Raw genomic sequence first — 18953 nt, forward strand, 5'->3', positions numbered from 1 at the left:
GACAAGAGATTTTTCACACTGGCAATTTCAGACAAGGCAAAAAGTACCATTCAAACAGCTTTATTTGGTATCAAAGCAGAAAGCAGAGAGTGAGGGGGACTGGGGGAAGGAGAGAGGAAGTTGCTTTAAAAAGAAATTGGGTTAAACTCACTTTCTGAATGAACATGAAATTGAAGTTGCCCTTAAATTATTTTCCCTACAACTTGTTTCAGCAGCAGATGAACCCCAGAACACTCATTTCATTCACTTGTTGCATTTGGGTGAAAACACACAGCAGAAAAAAAGATGACCTATTGTAGTTGCATAGTAAGGTTCTGACTTAAGCTAGTTGATACTGAATATAAACTCACTTCAATGTTGTGTTGTTCACTGCATGCATTTAATGCTCATCTGTAATATGTCCCCACACAGTACATGTATTTTTAATACAAACTCTTTAATCAAAACTGTGCTAGTGGTATTAAATGGTGCCTATGTTAGTGGTAAATGTGTTGAGCTTTGAGGGTGGGATACTTTTCACCCCTAGTCTAAATAAGGCACCAGCAAATCCATCAGACGAGATTTATTTAAAAAGATTCATCACATTGCTGCTCTTGCTGCAGTAAAGCAGGCTATAAAATTCCACCAAAGCTAACTAACAGTGTGCTGCTGAGCTGATGTAAATGCCAAAGCACAAAGTGCACCGCGCTTCTCATTTGAGGCAGCCTAAACTGGAATCTCAGGCTAAACAAAAGCTTCCTCGCTGCTGTGTAAGTGCTAAATCTTTGGAAAGGCATTTGGATTACTGTCACTTCTTAGAATCTAACAGGCATTTAGCTAAGACAAACACCTAGAACTAAGATGAAGACCTAGAATTAATTTAATGTGCTGACAGTGGTGTCTGGGCCTGCTGCTGCATGGTACATACTCAGTATTAAAACTGCCTCTGATGCTGCCCACTGGTCTCACTTGAACATGGCATTCCAGCCCTGCACTAAAAAGCCTCTTTCAAAAAAGAAAAAAAAAATCAGAGGCCCCAAGGAACTGATTTCTCAATTGAAGTGAATGAAAACAACTATTCTGGAATGGGTTATGTCTAGGATCTTAGACCAAATAGAAAAATAAGTGATACCCTGACATCCCCTTAGTGGACAATGTTTCAGAAGTCTTACAAAGGCAGGCTTTTCTCTTGACGATGCTTCAGTTTCTTAAATTCATAAATAGCCTGTATAACATTTGTGCTGTTTGAAAACTGGAACTTGTTTTGCAGAACAAGTCTGGGCTGTTCAAAAGACAGTGAACAAGAGGCCACAAACCCAAGCTGCCAAAAGATACTTGAAGAGATGCATTCGTGTGTATGCATGTATATCCATCCCTCTATGTGCTTATACTTACTGTATTTTAAGTTAAATTTTCTTCTGAACCAGTGAGCTAAACCTCAGCCCTGTGTTTTGGTTTGTTTTGTGTTGATGAGAGGTCCTAGCTGGCCTAATGGCCCTTGAGACAGAAGACCTCAACTTATCCATAGCATAATTACCACACAGGCAATAGCAGGAGTGAGATCTTCCATTGATGTTGTGGCCCTGCCCAGTAGGGAAGCATCTTCAAGTGTGTGAGGCTGATTCAGTCTTTATTTCTAGTTGCGCTATCTTTTTTTACTAGTTGTAAAAAAGATACAGAGTGTAAAAAGCTCAATCGAAGCCCAGGCATGAGAGAGAGAGAGGTGCACGCTGATGTGCAGGGACTTGAATGCCAGATGAGGTAAAGCAACTGAAATTTTGTCGCTGATCTCTGAGGCTATGGCTACATTTTTAGCTTCCAGAACTGCTTCCTGGCACAAATCTTTCAGATAAACTAATGGAATGGCAATCTTAATCCTAACTTCCTGTTTGCTTTCCATTTTTTGGGACTTTTGTCTCCCATACCCTTCATTACCTCTTCAGAATGACTGAGCCAGCAAAAAGAACAAAGCAATAATGCCAGCATGCCCACCTTTTTCCTTAAATGTCTCCTTGAAAAGAAGTCCTGTATCCAGAGCTGGAATGTCTTCCATAAGGATAAACTCATGAGGAAAATTTAACTCCCAGCTTCAACACATGAAACACAACTCAGGACTTTCAGAGCACTGGCTCGCTACCAACCATAAGTGTACTTTCACAAGCATAGAAAAAGCATACTCTTGCTGACGTGCTAACCCACCTCTGTCATATTTTGAGTTCCTTCTCTGGGGAATGATGACACTAGAATATCTATGTGAAGTGGCTGCAGGAATATTTTTTTAGCCCAGACACAGCCTATTCTTTTTCCTAACCTTGTTTGTAGAAATGACTATTACTTCCACAGACATTTTCCAGGAAAAAACAGGCAGCCTGAAGCAGACACCCAGCATAGAAATATTCAGCCTAAATAGTTAGATCTAAGCAATGCCCTAAAACTTAAGAATGGCCCTGATACTATCCTAGTACTATTTAAGGCTATGTTGAATAGTGTTGTTTCCAGCTATGCCTGTCAGACTGAAAATTGAAGCTTAGCCTGACAGATGACACTCATCCTTGTCAGAGAAATAAATGCAGGACCCACACTGACTTCACTTATACAACTCAGCATCTTGAGTCAGAACAGCTAAGTAGCTCCTCTCACTGAACCTGTGACCATGAAGCTTTGTGTGATAGTAACTAGCATTGTCTCATTATTTTAATTGCCAAAGCTCTCAACAAACCACCTTTTTTTATTTCACCACTGAGTAGTCTGAGTCAGGCTCATCTAGAAGTATCACATCACTGTTGAATGGAAAAACAGTGCAACTGTGGGCATGTCCTTGCTGTCCTGTGATAAGAAGCTGTCTGCCGGGTGCTTGTATCTGAGAGATAAAGCCAGTAGGTTGTGTAAATCTGTATTTGTGCAACTGAAAAATCTAACATGCTAATAGTGGCAGTTTAAACCACAGCAGCAAGAGATCCCTTGGTCCAAGAAGTCAGGGTCTAGACTGAACTGGAGAGGTTAGGGTTGGACACCTGGCACAGCTACCATCTTGGTATCACTTCATGTCTGTGCCCAGTGCCTGTCCTCAGTAAGAGAAATATATGCTACTGCAAGGATATCTTGATGCTGGGTTATTTGCAGTCGATTGCTGTTGCAAGGCAGGGGTGGAAAAGAAGTTTGAACTATAAAATTTTCAGATTATGAGCTTTTACAGATTTTCTAAGAAGTGCTCCAAATTCTAAATGCAAAACAACACAGCACTATAACTGAGGAAACAGCACACCACACTTCTCCCAAGATCTATGGGTTTGCGTTTACAATGCATGCTTTTAAATGGTATTTTGTCTTTCAATTCATTACACTGCTTTCTGAGAGAGTCTGCTAGCACTGAGTGTAAGGACACTGCAGACTCTTGTTTTCCATCCTGGGAAGTGCCACTGATGGACAGTGGGTATGGTCCATAGCACAAATGACCCTGTTCTCCATGGTCCTGCTCCAAAGCCCAGAGAAGTAAATGCATATATTTCCTTTGGATTTATTGCTGGATGTCTGTCAATACTTCTTAATTGTGGAAATATTGCTATGAAAATTAAGTAATGATGGCAGCTCAGAAGAGAACCAAACCTGTATTTTTGGGGGGAGAAGAAGAGGAGGAAGTCTTGCTGTAAATCATTGCATATTTTCCTCCATCAATTCTGTTCAAATTCCTGGAGTAGGTAAGGTGCTCTTACTTAAGAGGGGAAAAAAAAAATCCCCAAAAATCTACCTTGTCACCCTTCGACAAGTAGATGTCTTGAAACCTCTGCTTTTCAAATCTCCTAGGGCTATCTCTGAATAAGGAGAAACTTTTTTAACTGGGACGTCCCTAGCAGATTATCACCTCTAAGGTGAGAAAACAGTGCGGAAGTAGTGGCACCAACAAGCTTCAATTCAGACTGTTAGAAATCAAATATCTGTATTATCAACCCCCTTCCATCTGTGAGGGCCACAGCATTTGTTCAGGGCACTGTACAAAGTTACTTAGTCTAGCATTTTGTGGAGTCTTGAAATAATAGTCTTCAATTTCCCATAACTAATGTTCTTTTATAACTAATTATAGCTTTGCAAATAATTCAGTGAAATTTCCACTGAAGAGCTGTAACTAAAGCCCACCTTTCAGGGACTTTGGCTTTTCATCTTCCAAAAGTGTTAACTTAGATTTTTCTTTCCAAAACTCTGTTTCTAGATTTCCTCCCCTGGCATGTGCAGGATCTCCTTTGTGCAAACTTTTAGTTTCTTTGCCAGTGTATTTTCAAATCTTACACCTATCAGAGGCAGAGGTAAATATTCATGATAGCAGGAGTCAGCAAGGAGCTCTGTATTTTTGCTCTGATCTTTATGTGAATTTACAGAGAAATTGCATCTGTATTTTGCGATTTCACATGCTCCTGTTAATCCGTGTTCTTGCAAATAAGCCATTGCTGTACAAATTATTGTTCATTTTTATGAGTTCAAATGCATAAAATCTGCAAGTTTTCATTAACACCCCTGTAGCACAGTTGAAACATTGACTCAGTTAATGCTTTCAACTTAGTTCCATAGTTATGTGTGTTTGTTTTATTTAACAGAAAGTTACATGATTTAGTTTTTCTTATATACTATAAAGATATTTCCCAACTGTATTATGGAAATCATTTATCTTATGAAATGAAGATGGGGCTCCATATGGTCAGACAGCATGTAGGAATAATCAGATATATAGAATGCAAACTCTTCTAAGGAAAAAGGAAAGTTGAAGATGCTGAGAGGAGAGGATCATGACTATAGAAGTGATTTAGCTCAAGGGGGAGGAGGCAACTAAGTACCAGCAAAGAAGTCTTAATTTAATGTACTCGCAGTCAACAAGATCACATTTTTCAAGTCAGAAAAGGTCACTGCAGTCATCTACTCTGACCCCCTTGCAATGAAGGACGTAAAATGCTTGTCACTGGGGAGATTATTCACTGAGGAATAAAATCCTAGGTGGTTCATGAGTTGCCTAAAATTGGACAAGTTCTGCATTGCTGAGACTACTGTTAAAGAGGCCTGCACTGACTCCAAGAATAGAGATAGTCCATAAGTACATCTCATGTTGCTCCTATTCAGTTTCTCCATTATTTAATATTTTAATAATTTAATATTGAAGTATGGTAGCAAGTGCACTATGATATTTAGACAACAGCGTTCTCTTTCAAAGCCATGAGTTGAGGGAGCTGCTCTGACTTGGCTTCTGCAGACACAGATGGCCTAAGTCCTACTGCAGTAAGGCAGTAAATAACACTTAGAATCATAAAATGGTTTGGGTTGAAAGAGACCCTGAAGATCATCTAGTTCCAACCTTGGTGAGGAGGGAAAGTGTTTTTTGGGGTTTTGGTTGGTTTTTTGTTTTGGTTTTGTTTTTTGGGGTTTTTTAGAATAGTTTGTGACTGCCCTGGAAGCTTTATCCTGAGCAAAATAGTTTCAGATCTGAGAGCATTTTTGCAATCAGCAAGTTCAGTGTGTTCTGAAATGTCATATGAAATATGCCTTTAGAATGTCACAGGTGTGTAGAGCCCTGACTTCTTAAGAGACGCCTGTTAAAGGGAACAGAGAAGTCCTGGAATTGCACAATGATTTAGTACTTTAAACAAATGATGTCAATCTGCCCATGCTTGAAACTAAAGACTTTTTTTCCATCCATTATATCCATAAAACACAAAAGTGCTTCAGCCTTCACAAAGAGCAACAGTATGAATGGGAATGAACAGAAAATGACAGTGCACAATCAAGCTTGGAGGTGTATTAATCATGAACATTTCCCTGAAGCCCTGTTCCAACTCCTGCTGCTGGTCATTGTATTTTCCCTGCTTTTTTGAATGACATGAATATTAACTACCTCCTGTGCAAAAACTAGAGGTAGGATCTAAGGCAGAAATGTACTATTTTAACTTGGTTTTGAAGGCCATTCTTTTCTGTTGAGTCCCCAGCTTCTATTTGCAGTCAGTCCGTGTCCATGCTGCAGCACTGAGAACAGAAAATAGTACTTGCAGCACTCTGATGTGCAACAAAATTCCCCAGACTTGATGGTATTAAAATTTTCACAGCTTACCAGAATTACAGAATGGTTTGGGTTGGAAGGGACCTTAAAGTTTGTCCAGGACCTTAAAGTTTGTCCAGTTCCAACCCCCTGCCATGAACAGGGACACCTTCCACTAGACCAGGTTGCTCCAAGCCCCATCCAGCCTGGCCTTGAACACTGCCAGGGATGGGGCAGCTGCAAATTCTCTGGGCAACCTGTGCCAGGGACTCACCACTCTCATGTATCATTCAGTAAACATTTGGCAAGTAAAGAAATGCTATAAAATGAGGCACATAGATTAGGTATAGACCTAATGTGAGGTGAGCTAGTATGATACTGAAGCTTTGTTCAGCTGTATCAAGAGATCTTCTGCAGATAAATTATGATACTTTTCATACCTGTAAGGTGTTAAAACTTAACAAATTAAAGTTATTCTGCATTTTCCATGATCTGCCTCTTGCCTGTCTTCAAATGGATATGTATCTAGCAGGCTCCAGAGCTGATGCTTAATTGTACCATGCAGATCAGTAACTGACCATGATTTTCTAGATCAATATCATCATAGGTGCTACAACTGTTTAGGAAATGGGTATCTTTACTGAGGTTTCATCATGAAAATCAAGTAGGAGAATGAAATTCCAATATAATTTGATGGTTTATTCTGTAGTGGGGGACTAGGAAAACAGAACAGGCAAAGCTCCTTTCTTAGCTCAGACTTCAATGTGTCTGCCTTTTCAAGCAGTAAGGACCGGAAATAGTGCATGATCTTTTCCTTGAAGCCCTAGACATCTGCAGAGCTATACATAAGACCTGGCCAAACTAGTATTTCTTAACGTGCAGGTTCCTAAGCTCCTCCCAAGATTCACTGAGTCAAAGCTCTAGTGCCTCTTTCATGCAAAATAATGACCCTAGATTAGTTTTGTGTCATTTAATTTTGCATCACTTACTTTCCATGTCTTACCAGTACAGCTCATTAATGCATCCTTCCTCCATTGACATGGGGAGAAATTTGATTTACGTTTTTCACTTATCAAATCTCAAAGGCATGGGTTTCTTCACACTCAGTTTGAATTGTTTTCCATCTACGGCCAACTTATGTTCACTAGCCTCTGGTTGGATTGTTCATATCCTTTTGCCCAGGCCTATTTCTTTAGTCACAATCATGAATAGGACACAGTATAGGAATATTTTATAATTGAAATACAGTAAGCAGTTGTCCTGGGTTCAGCTACAGCAGTCATTTTTTCCTCCTTCTTAGTAGCTGGTGCAGTGCTGTGGTTTTGACTTTCAGCCTGGGAACAACGCTGGTAACACCGATGTTTTTAGTTGTTGCTAAGTAATGTTTACTCGACCAAGGCCTTTCTCGGTCCCATGCTCTGCCAGGGAGGAGGGGAAGCCGGGAGGAAGCAGAGACAGGACACCTGACCCAAACTGGCCAAAGGGCTATTCCATACCACAGCACGTCATGCCCAGTATAGAAACTGGGGGGAGTTACCTGGAAGGCCCAGATCACTGCTCGGGTCGGGCTGGGTATCGGTTGGCAGGTGATGAGCAGTTGTGTCCTCTTATCCGTGGTATTTCCCTTATTATTATTATTGGTGGTAGCAGTAGTGGTTTGTATTATACCTTAGTTACTGGACTGCTCTTATCTCAACCCGTGGGAGTTAAATTCCTCCAATTCTCCTCCCCATCCCTCTGGGAGCCGGGGGAGGAAGAAGTGGGGGGAGTGAGCGAGTGGCTGTGTGGTTCTGAGTTGCCGGCTGGGCTTTAACCACGACAGCAGTGTCCTGGATAAAGTTGCCTCTTGTTCCCTTCAGCCTTTCTGCCTTCCGCATTTCAGAGGCAGGTGTTGCTCTTTCAGGACTGTGCATTTTAAAGGAAAATTTGCTGTGCTCCCTGTTCTTGTCATTTGATCAGCTAGGTAGGAGTGTATATAAGGGCCACATTTGCAGTTGCACTTGCTAGGCTATGAATTACAAGAGCTGTTGATCCTCCTAATTTAATGAATTTGTTGACTGTGGTCAGGAAACAAGGGAAATTTCTCAGCTTCTCTCTTGCAGCAAGAGGAAAGGCGATTGTGTGTGTGCAGCACAGCGGTGGGAAGTAGGCAGCCCACTTCACACACCCAGTTCTGGAGAGAAGCTTGTTTGGCCAGATCCTCAGCTGGGGTACGCAGGCACCCACTGCCAGAATGGGTATAAGACCACATGTCACTGAAGGACACCTTTCCAAATGAATAAAGGACACTGATATTCCCATCTGCTCCTTTTTGATAATCTTGTGACCTACCATGCTCCTTGTGGATAAAAGTCAAGTTTTCTTAATTGGAGATAAACTTCCTAAACTTTGCCTGGCAATAGACCTAGCAGACATGGACTTGTGCGACAGACTCATGCTGTGGATCACTGTTATATTATTCTATGTTGGAATTCAGCCTGAAGCAGAAACAGCTCCAGCATAAGTAACCACAAGAATCCAGTTGGGTTAAGCAATAGTGGTTGGTGTCTCAGATTCTGCCACTGAGGTTGGTTAACACAAGGTGTTTGTTTTGGCATTCATACTTCCATGACCCAAGTTTTGCAGTATGGTGTTGGGGGTTTGGCTCCCCATGGGTCTAATACTGCATTCTTCTGTGGTGACTCTCCAATATATTTTTATTTATTCTGCAGCTCTATTTCAGTGAAGGAATAAATAGCCCATGCTGATTTTTTGGCTTCTATATTCTTTCTTGCACTTTCCTGCTCCGAATGTCAGACTTGAAGTTCTCACTTGTAAAGCCCCTCAAGGGCACAGGTCAATTGCTGGGTCAGTCAGTCAAAGATCATGGTGACAGCTCTGTTAAAGTGGCTTCCATCATTGCAGGAGTGGGATTTTTGTTTTCTGTGGCAGGCACAGAGATAAGCCACTGTCAACAGCAGCCTACTACAGTAGGGTTGTGCAGTTCTATGATAGATCATATTGTAGATACACTGAGAGTTAGGTGGCAAATACAGAAGCATGAAGGGGAGAAAGATGGTAAAGACAAGCTCCGTTTATGCTTGTGGTCCTGTGGGTCAAAATAAAATCGAGTTTTGGATTGCCAAATATGTTTTTAATGAGAATAAATTTTATTTCCATACTTTATTAGGCTGCAATAATTTATGGCAGTTGATGAGCCATAAAGGGTCATAAGGATTCCGTAGGGCCTATAGGGGTTGCAGCTCAGATGCTGGGTGACTACTGCCAGCCTGGAAGCCATTGCAGGCTGGATCTCAGCAGCCCCGCCCCCAAGGGGAAATCATGGAATAAAGCTTTGGCAGTGCCTGAGTCACAATTCCCTTGGTGACTTGAGATTATCAGGCTCTTCCTTCCTTCACCTCAGTTTCCATATTGGCCACTTGAGGATAGTCACAGTGGCATGCCTTGGAGGAGGGTCATGGTGGTGGCCCTTGTTCCCACAGCCCTTTGAAAAGTTAATGTGTTGTTCAAGTGCTAAAGAAATTCCCTCCCTGGGAGAATATATCCTGTGTACTCTCCAGTTGCATCCTTCCAGCTTGAAAACTTTTCAAGCCACTTATTTAAACACTTCCCATATGGTAATGCATTGCTGCCCCAGGCCTCTGCTCTTGCTTGTCTGCAGCTTCCTTTTTGCTAACCCCTGAGTGGCAGCAGCAAAAAAACCTGTGAATGTCAGGAGTTTCATGTGCTTTCAAAACCAGGCTGGATGTTTTCAACATATTCTCTCTTTTTTTCTGTGTGCAGACTACTGTCTAACATTTCTGGAAAAGCAGCTACAGACTCCAGCCAATTTCTATGGCATTTTAAAGCTGCACATATGTTTAATATATCCACTATTTCCTTCCCCAGGGCTTCATGCTTCTCTTGCCATTCATCTTTTTGTACTGTATGCATAGAATATGAGTTATCTACAATGTCACTACCATAATTTATGGCATTTCCCACCACCTACGTGGCAAACACATTAGAAACTCTTAACAGCTGGAGACTAACTCCAACAGTGTGAATGCTCTACCTGGTGGGAAACAACCATAAGAAGTACTCGTCCCATTCAGAATTATGAAAAGGCAATAGAAACAAATGCACCTCCCTTCTCAGTTATTTTTCCGACTCTGGGAAGAGCTAGGAGTCAATGGAACAGGGGGAGTTGGCTTAATGGAGGAAAATGGAAAGAGATACTAGTTGAAACAGCAGGCCAGGTTGAGAGCTGGTGAGGTGAGATTCCAATAACCAGTAGAATGGCAACGGGGAGCACTCATGGCAGAGCCCTGCAAACTGCGTGTGGAAAGGGAAGGAAAGCTAAGGGTTGCCTTCTACCCAAGCTGTAACTCTGCCTCTGCAGCAGCAGGTATAATAAAAGACTCTTAGTAATGCTGAGCAAACACAGACTTGGAAGAAAAGCAGCAAGTGGATGTGGATGACGCAGTTCCCTTGCCCACTGCTATCTTACAGCAACTCTTCCACCCTCCTGTTCACCACAGTGTTGGAAGTGCCTGCCAGGGATGTGGTGAGCGGGTGCAAACACCTTCAGTCAACAGCAGCTAATGACAGCCCTGGAACCACAGCTCAGATGAAGCCTTAAACCATTTCATTGATCCTCCTGCTTTAAGGCGGTGTTAGTTTTTCATATACCTAACATATTTATTTTTGGGTGCTGTAAATGTAAAAGGCGTACGGGTGGCACAAAGATAAATGCATAAAAAGAAAGTCTACTTGGGAAATATAGTTATAACTTCTTTCTCCAGCTCTGCTACGAAGCCAAAATAGATGAATTTACTTCTGTGACCAGGACTAGCTATGTAAAGATACACACTGCTTCCCTTTTTAACCTGTCTAGAACAGGCAAAGTTTGAAGCATCCTCAAAGTTCAAGCCAGGGAATAGCTTCCAGGACAGTAGAAACTACTTCAGACTGGCTGTTCTTTGCCACATCACTGCTGCCAGGTCAGCTCACCTGGATCTCATACACTGATCTTTTAATGATGCACTGACAGCATAGGCAAATAGTAACAAAGGAGCTGGAGATGAGGCACAGAGATGTGAGGAAGCACTAAGGAAGAGGCTAAGAAGGCAACAGTAAACACAAACTTTTCATGTAAAGTACAAATCAGAAGTGATTCCACCATACTCAGACTTTAGGGAACATGTACTAAACTGTCAAGAGAAAAGGGAAGGGTGACAGCAGAGAAGAAATGAAGCAAAAAGCATACGCAAGGCAAGAGGTAGGTAGGGACTCTAGATACCAGGGAGGTAAAGAACAAGTCTGTGGAAGAATAAAAATCTTAGCATTTCTGAAAAGACTCGTTAGGGTCAGCAGCCTGGGAGATACCAGTGCTTTCAGTGACCTGGTAGAGAACAGCAGACTGACCAAAACACTGCAAGGCTTCTGCATTGCACTTCCTTTGCATTGCAGGATCACACTGCAATCCTTCGCTGGTGAAAGATTCCTGGGACTCCACCAGGAAGCTGTTAGATTGTCTTTGGCAATGACTACAGGAGTCAGAAGTGGTCAGGATGGCTATCTTATCAAGGCAAGAGATGCAGGGGTAGCTTGGTGCAGGCCTAGAGAAAAATCTGTGCTGCGCACATAAATCTTGAATCCTGGCATTCCTTTCCCCAGTAATCAAACAGCAGGCTATATTTAGCCCAACCTAAACAAAGAACAGCAGAACTAGTTTTAGCTGTAACAGCTGCCACCAGCTGCTCAGAGGGGATGCAGGTAGACCCGATGTCAGATGTAGTTAAATGAAATGAACAGGGAAGGCAGCTATGCTTGAATGAACAATGTTGGCATTTGGTTAGAGAAATTCTACATTTTATTATTTCATGGTTAGCCAGAAGGAAGATCAAGTGAGTATGAATACTTTCTCCACCAACGGCAAGGCTATAGTGAACCATGGGCAGGCCAATAAGCAGAGGAGAGGAAGGAAGTAACAGATACAAGAGGATCATCTTGTCACTCAGGACAAATGCTTGTGTGTCTAGCCCAAGTTCTTGATGTTCCTTCTCTTAAGTATTAGCATAAAAAGAATTGTCAAATGCAGTTTCAAGAAAGTCCAGGAAAGACTGGTTGTGATGCAGCTGCTGACTAAAATCTTGTATCTGTGTGGTAGGGCTGGTGGGGTTTTACCAAGCAGCATGCAAGGTGTGCCCACAGGTACTGCTGATCCCAGTAGAGCCCTGTGCTTGGTTAATGTACACCCTCCCTGGCACCAAAACTGCACTTACTGGGACCACTACAACAGCAGCCCCACTTCTTGCCAGCATTGCAAGGACCCTTGGGCCACATGTTCATGGGTAACTGACCGACTTCACTGATCCATGAACCCAGGACTCACCATTTGTATAGGCATCAGTGTCGTCCACCGAACAGGAATGTAGAAAGGTCATGTTAGTGCAGCAAGTTCCTTGAAATATTCCCCGCTCCCGGGGGACATACTTGCATGTTTTCTCGGGAAGAAATCGTCACAAAACCTCACCTAGACTGAACTAAGCATCTGGTTGTCACTGACATTCTTAAGTGCAAAGGTAGGAGAAAAAGTAACTGTTCTACCAGTGTAAAAAAAAGTCAACCAAAACATTAGGAAAAAAAAAACCAAACCAAAACAAACAAACCAAACAAACAAACCAAAAAAAAACCCAGGGAAAAACTCCCAAGGAAACAACAAACCCCACCTGAAAATCCATAGTCTCCTTCCACCCACATTTTTGGATTTCAGAGGCACCTTATTACAATAATCCTCACTAGATACATCAGTGAGGATTTTGAAGCTTTTGTGGTAGCTGCTCCTGCCTTACCAGCAGAGCTGAAAGCTTGATAACTAATCACTCCTTAGTAACTCGCATTTCCTCCCCAAAAGTTCCTGAAATTAAACTAGTAGAAAACATGAGCAGGGATTTGTACAGTAGAACATCACTTTGAAATGGGCTTCTTTCCCAGTAGCTATGGGTTACTTTTTTTTGAAGGGGGGCGGCGCTGAATTCAATTCTATTCCCCACATGCCCAGACCTTGCAATTGGGAGTGATCCCCCATAGTGCATTTTGGATATATCCCCAAATAATGAAAACAGACTTCTTGTAGGCATCTCTGGTTTGGCTATTACTTGAATTTGTTCTGTAGGAACTTACATATCTAGGTATCTTTCTCTCAGGTCCGTTCTTCCATCCTGGGTTAGACAGGGAAAATAGCATAAGCCAAGAGATACAAATCTGCATCTACTCAGGACTTTCCCAGCTGTGACACTAACATGACTGAAGCTGGTAAGATTTTCATTTCTGAGACGGGACAGGCTCTTTGCAAGATGATAGTTACTGATGCCAACTGACTGATCACCCTATTGCCCAAAAGCAAGCATCTTAGCTATTGCTTGGATAAAAAGGTGACAACAGCCCTGTGTCTCATGTGCCTGATTGCACAAGAAAACAATTTGCATAGCTGCCTAGAAGCAGACACACATTTACTGGAGGTGACGCTGTGGAAGCTTTTTCCCTTTTGCCAAAGCACCATTAGAAGCCACACACACTTCCATGTCACATACCAAAGCTGCAGCTGCACAGCCCATCCAGATAGATGAGAACTGCATTTGCCAATGGCTAGGCACACTATACACGCTAGTGCAGAAACTTGGAGTATTCAACCTGGCACACACGCAGCAAAAAGGCAAGTTGGATAGCACATGCTGCAGCTGGACATTCTCTCTTTTTCGGCCAAAATATAAAGGCAGAGGTATTTTGAGAGTTCGTAGTCAACTGAATTATGAGTTGGAAAAGCATCAGCCATGCAGTGCTATCCAGTACATGCCCTTTTTTTCCTCTTTCTGGTTCATACATTTTCACTCCTCTTTAGCTTTCTTGGCACATACTGTACTTTGTGATGACATGGAAGAACAGAGTTTTTAAGTCTTTATTAATTGTTACTACTATACTTTTAAATGGAGCTATTTAGGAAATTCTGATTTTTGTTACCATAGGAATGAAGCTGTAGGATTCAGCAGAAGAACAATTTAAACAGCAACGTCTAAGTAATTCACTTCAATTCTCTGCTCCCTCCAAGCTCCTCTTGGACATAAAGAAAAAGACCTTAAAAGCTCACTCTCTCCCTCAGTGCTGCTTGACTCTAATCCAAATTAGGAGGTGCAGCCCTGTTATCTATAGCAGGGCTTAGCAATGTCCCTTCCCACCCACAGAGTGTCTCCTTTTCTTCCCGAGTGAAGCAGCAGCAAAGTCCTCCTTGGCTCAAGCAGGGCTCATCTGTTTCTTTTTTTCAGCTAGTTTAAAGCAATGTTTATGCAACTTTTATACAATAAGATCTGGATGAATGGAGGAGCACTCAGTCCACTGTACAAGAGCAAGGTGGGCTGCTCGTACCAATTGAGCTTGCCCAGATGAGCTGACTCGTAATTTAGTACTCACTGTAATTCTTAAGTAAGTGCCTTACTAGAGCACTCTTATGTGCCCCTTTCTGAATTGGTTTGCTCCTTTTCTATTTGAAAGGTTTAGGTCTACCTTAAGTAAAAACCAAAACAGAACAGGTGAGTTGATTAAGAGTTCTGCAGGCCTTATGCAACAGGCAGGAGGAGACAAGGCAAGGACAATAAAAAGCTGACACTCAGACTTGCTATTCCCCCCTGTCTGTTTTCTAAACCTGTCAACCATGGAAACTTGATAAGCAGTAAAAAAGTGGAGAAAGGTTATGTTTTCCCTGGCTTTAACTCTTTTATGAGATACTAATGGTATTCTGGCTTGTGAACAGTGTCCTGGCTTCCCACCTCATGTTTGGGAGAGTCTTGGATTAGTCACAAGGAACTACTTAGTAGAACAAGGAATCTTGCACCCCAGTAAACAGATGTCTAGCATTAACAGTGAGAGTAGGATGTTCCTCAGCTCTCAGGAACGGTAACACTTCTTTCGCCTTTCATAGTGTGTGAGGGACAGCTTTAATTCTGCTGAAGCAAAACACTTCTTTCTTCATAGCTGCTTTGACTCACTGATCCAAAGTCCCAGACAGGAACTGGGAGAGGAGTCTCTCCAGGACATTACAGTATGTGTCTGTAACTTCACAGATGCTGTCAGGTGGTGAAGCCACTTACAGATTAAGAACCTAAACCTGGCTGTTCCTCAGCAAATAAAGATGAGCCAAGAAAGCAAGCCAGTGACCATATTTTGGTATGACTTTCTGGCAATTCCAGTGGCCTTATTTATCACCCTTTTTTATCCCCTTTTTATTGCACAGATCTAGCATGCTCCAGCATTCTGCCCTGCATTCTTGCTTCTGGAGTCTGGCTTATCTTTCAGCTGTCTGGCCAAGCCTACTCTAGTAACCCATGGCCACAGGATCCTGTCTCAACAAAGTACTACAGACTGGTCACAGGGGTAGGGAATTACACAGCTACACTAAAAAAAGACACTACTAACACTATTCTATCAGGGTTCTTATTTGACAAACCCAGCTATCTGGAGATTTGTGTCCAGCTCTGCTGTTAGCAAAGGTGTAACAGCACTTCCACAGCTCCTGCTGTTGCTGGCTACAGGCAAATAGGTATCTTCAGACACACATAAACACACACTTATTTCTCTGGAGTTGGCCAAGCTGTTGAAACTGGATCCTTTTATGGGAATGTACAAGAAGGGTTATTCATAAGCAAGCTGGAGATTCTGGGAAGCACAGTTGCTGCTCTGTCAAGGTAGCTGATAGCACTCTATAGCCTCTCCACTCCCTTAAATTCACCTTTTTGTGCTGCCCACTTACTTACACTTTCATTTCCACACAGATTCACATGCATGGTCACAGTCAAAAAGAGAGGACCTTAGTCATATTTTATGTAATATTTCCTTGCATCTCAAGGGGGGTGGGGGGTGGGGAAGAAAAGAAGGAGGAGGAGGACTCTGAAGGACTAAGAATGCTTCTATTGGCTTTTCATTAAAAATGATCTCCCGCCCAGTTCCAGGACTACAGGAAAACATTTTTACCATAAAATTGTAGTATAGTAAAGTCTACAAAAACAGTAAAACAGATAAAAAAAGCTCTTTGTTAATCCTATGCTGGTGAGGCATTTTAACTGAGTACTTAACGGGCAGTTTTGTATTTTTTAAATATGAGGTCTCAAATTATTAGGAATATCAGGTTGAGAGAAGTCCTTTACTGTTTCAATACTTCAATGTTGAAGTACTGCAAATACTTCAACATTCTCTTGCATAGTTTTGAATCCAGCCAAGAGACTGGACAACAACAGAAACAGTCAACTGAATGTAAGACAAACCAAAAGGAGACCACTGAAGTTACTGGCAAAACTTGGACAGGACAGTGAAATACAAATACAAAAGAAGGATGGGGTGAGCAAAGCAGGGGAGAAGGAACAGTTTTAACTTATGCCAGCATATTATCAGCATTCCCTCAGGTATTTTATTCAAAAAGGCAGAATTTCATCTGCATTGTCTTTGTATAAGTGGCATAATCTCCAAGAACCTCTGCCTCACACGCATCTTTTTTCCTGAAGGCTGACAGAGCTACTTCGCTGATGGTGTTCTGGTAAAACACCTTCTGGGTAAATGTGCTTTTATAAACAACCCGTTCTGAAGTTAATGAAACTATAACATGTTTATGGGCCAGAACCTTGGCACTTCCAATACAGAAGTTACTTCTGGGAACCAGAGCTAGTTGACAGCATCTGAGAGTCTAGCCTAATGCTCTTACCAGTACATCCTACCTCGTGGCTTCTCTTGGGCAGATTTCTCTGAAACAAATACTATCATACAATTCCAAAACTGGCACAGGAGCATGGTTAGACTCAGTGTCCTTATTTCCTCATCCCTACGGTGCAAGGACATGTCAGAGAGGCCCTGGAGCTGTCAAGTTAATGCAACACCACTGAACTACCCGGGAGAGCTTGCAACCCTCATGTTACTCTCCTCATCTCACCAAAAGAAAGGCTGTCTGTAGAAATGGATTTTTAACATTTATGCCTCCCTCTTGTGTTTCTACCATATGAATTCACCAGACTATGTTTATTTCTCAAAAGATCTCTCCAATGCAAACTTTACACATCATATTTCCTTGGTATCCTAGTAAAAATGTAAATCTAGGAGAGCACTGAGAATAAAAATTCTTTGAGTTGCTGAGTCTAAAATCTCCCACAAAAATCAATCAGAATTACAACTATTACAGAAGCCATCCAATATTTAACAGAAGATCTGATCTAAGGGGGTAGGGAGCATAATATAAATACCTTTATCTAGCACAAGCTTTGAAGATACAAATTAAATATTACTAATTCTGTTCCAGTGGAAAAAGACACTGCCACTCACTATATAAGAAATGGGATTGAGTAGGGTTGGGAAGTTTGTTTTGTTGTTTTCTTTATAGCAATAAAAGTAATATTATTCTAAAGAACCTGGAGAAAACAGTGTGGAAAGCAAGGAAGAAAGAATTCCAGGCCTCATCCTGAATCTCCCTTATACAGCTGTCCTTTTGTACAAAGATTTTGTCTGCACAGAGGGAGCAAAAAGTTACCTGATGACAAGCAGAAGGAAAAAATCAGACAACAAACATACCTGACTTGCCCACGCCAGCTCGACCAAAGATCGCCAGCTTCACTTCTGCGCTCTTAGCCATGCTGGAAGGAACGGAGTGGTGACAAATTCACTCGATTATCAAAAGTGAAGCAGAAGAACTGTTCCCAGCTCCTGTCTTCGGCTTCAGCATGTCATTGTGACGTCAATGCAGAGCCTGAGGAAGAACACCACGAGGATGGAGCTGCAAGGAGCCAGACTCTCCCTCACACACACCCTTTTTAAACAATCACGATAAGTGATGCTATATTCCCACTTTAAACGTTGCAGTAACAACACTGACACATTTGGCACTGTTCGTGCAAAACCTACCTTCAGCTTTCAAGCTCTCGCTGTTTGTTTTCCGCTGGCACTGTAATACTGCAAAACGTACTTAACCTAAAGTACCTGCCTTACAAGGTTCTTTACTCGTTCTTTCTCTTTCAGCTGCAAATTGCTGATATTTACTGTATTTGCCTCAGCTCCAATGGATTAGCTTTTGTTGAATGTATTTAAAAGCCATGAGCACTCACTAATAGTACCTGCAGATAGCTGATCTTTCCTCAAGCCCTCCAGTTACAGAAAGGTTTCAGTTACTCAGCTGCAGTTGCCGAAAAACCTCTAAGCACTTCTACCTTGCCCATTCTGCTAAACAAATCCGTACCCAGACATTCTCCTAGTGCTCCTTGTTTAAGCTGCCTCAGCTCATACATAAACATTTGGCAAAGTGTGGGGTTAGAAAAAGGATGCCGGAATTTCTGGTAATACACTTTTAACGGGCCACGTGAGAATTATGTACATTCACAGCTTTGCTGCATGACCTTGAGCAAGTCATCTGACACTTCATATCCTTGATTTCTCTAAACTGGACAGCAAAAATATATAACAGTACCTGTCATTGCAAAATGCTTTAAGATCTTGGGTGAAGAAATTACAACTGTGAGGATGATTCTGATCCTTCAGCCCTGACTAAAACATCAAAAATTTACTCACTTTAAAACAGGGTAGACCTGCAACCTGCTATGAATGTTTGCTGTTGTCCACTTCAGCTGTAAATTCTAAGAGTGACACAGGAAGCTCTCTGTGTTAATATTACCCACGCTGCAGCAAAATGCATTCATGAAAAAAGTTTGAGGCTTTTACGTATTTAAAAAAAAAACTTGCAAAAAGAAAGAGTAAAGACACCTTACACAGTCAAGGGTCCAAATTCACCTCTAATGTCTTCATGCTCCTGATTTTGCCTAAGAGTAAGTACCAGACCACACTCACTTCCCATGAATAGTTAGAAACCCAGAGTGTGTCCGGAGCTGCAGCTGTATCACCTAGCGGAGTAGGGGGTAGGAGGGGGCACCGGTGTTTCCCTCCCACGAAA

The 18953-nt window shown here is 42.0% G+C and overlaps 1 protein-coding gene across 2 annotated transcripts in view; it reads right to left on the reverse strand.

Annotated features, from left to right (window-relative positions):
* The window catches only part of RERG (RAS-like, estrogen-regulated, growth inhibitor), a 100054-nt gene extending 82409 nt beyond the window's left edge, over positions 1-17645 (reverse strand). For both annotated transcript variants that reach the window (XM_010014146.1, XM_010014145.1), the window contains exon 1: positions 17585-17645. In XM_010014146.1, coding sequence (XP_010012448.1) covers positions 17585-17645 — 61 coding nt within the window. The remainder of the gene's footprint in view (positions 1-17584) is intronic.
* Positions 17646-18953: the final 1308 nt, after the last annotated feature.

This window comes from Nestor notabilis, unplaced genomic scaffold, assembly GCF_000696875.1.
Source record: "Nestor notabilis isolate BGI_N333 unplaced genomic scaffold, ASM69687v1 scaffold2525, whole genome shotgun sequence".
NCBI classification, from domain to species: domain Eukaryota; kingdom Metazoa; phylum Chordata; class Aves; order Psittaciformes; family Psittacidae; genus Nestor; species Nestor notabilis.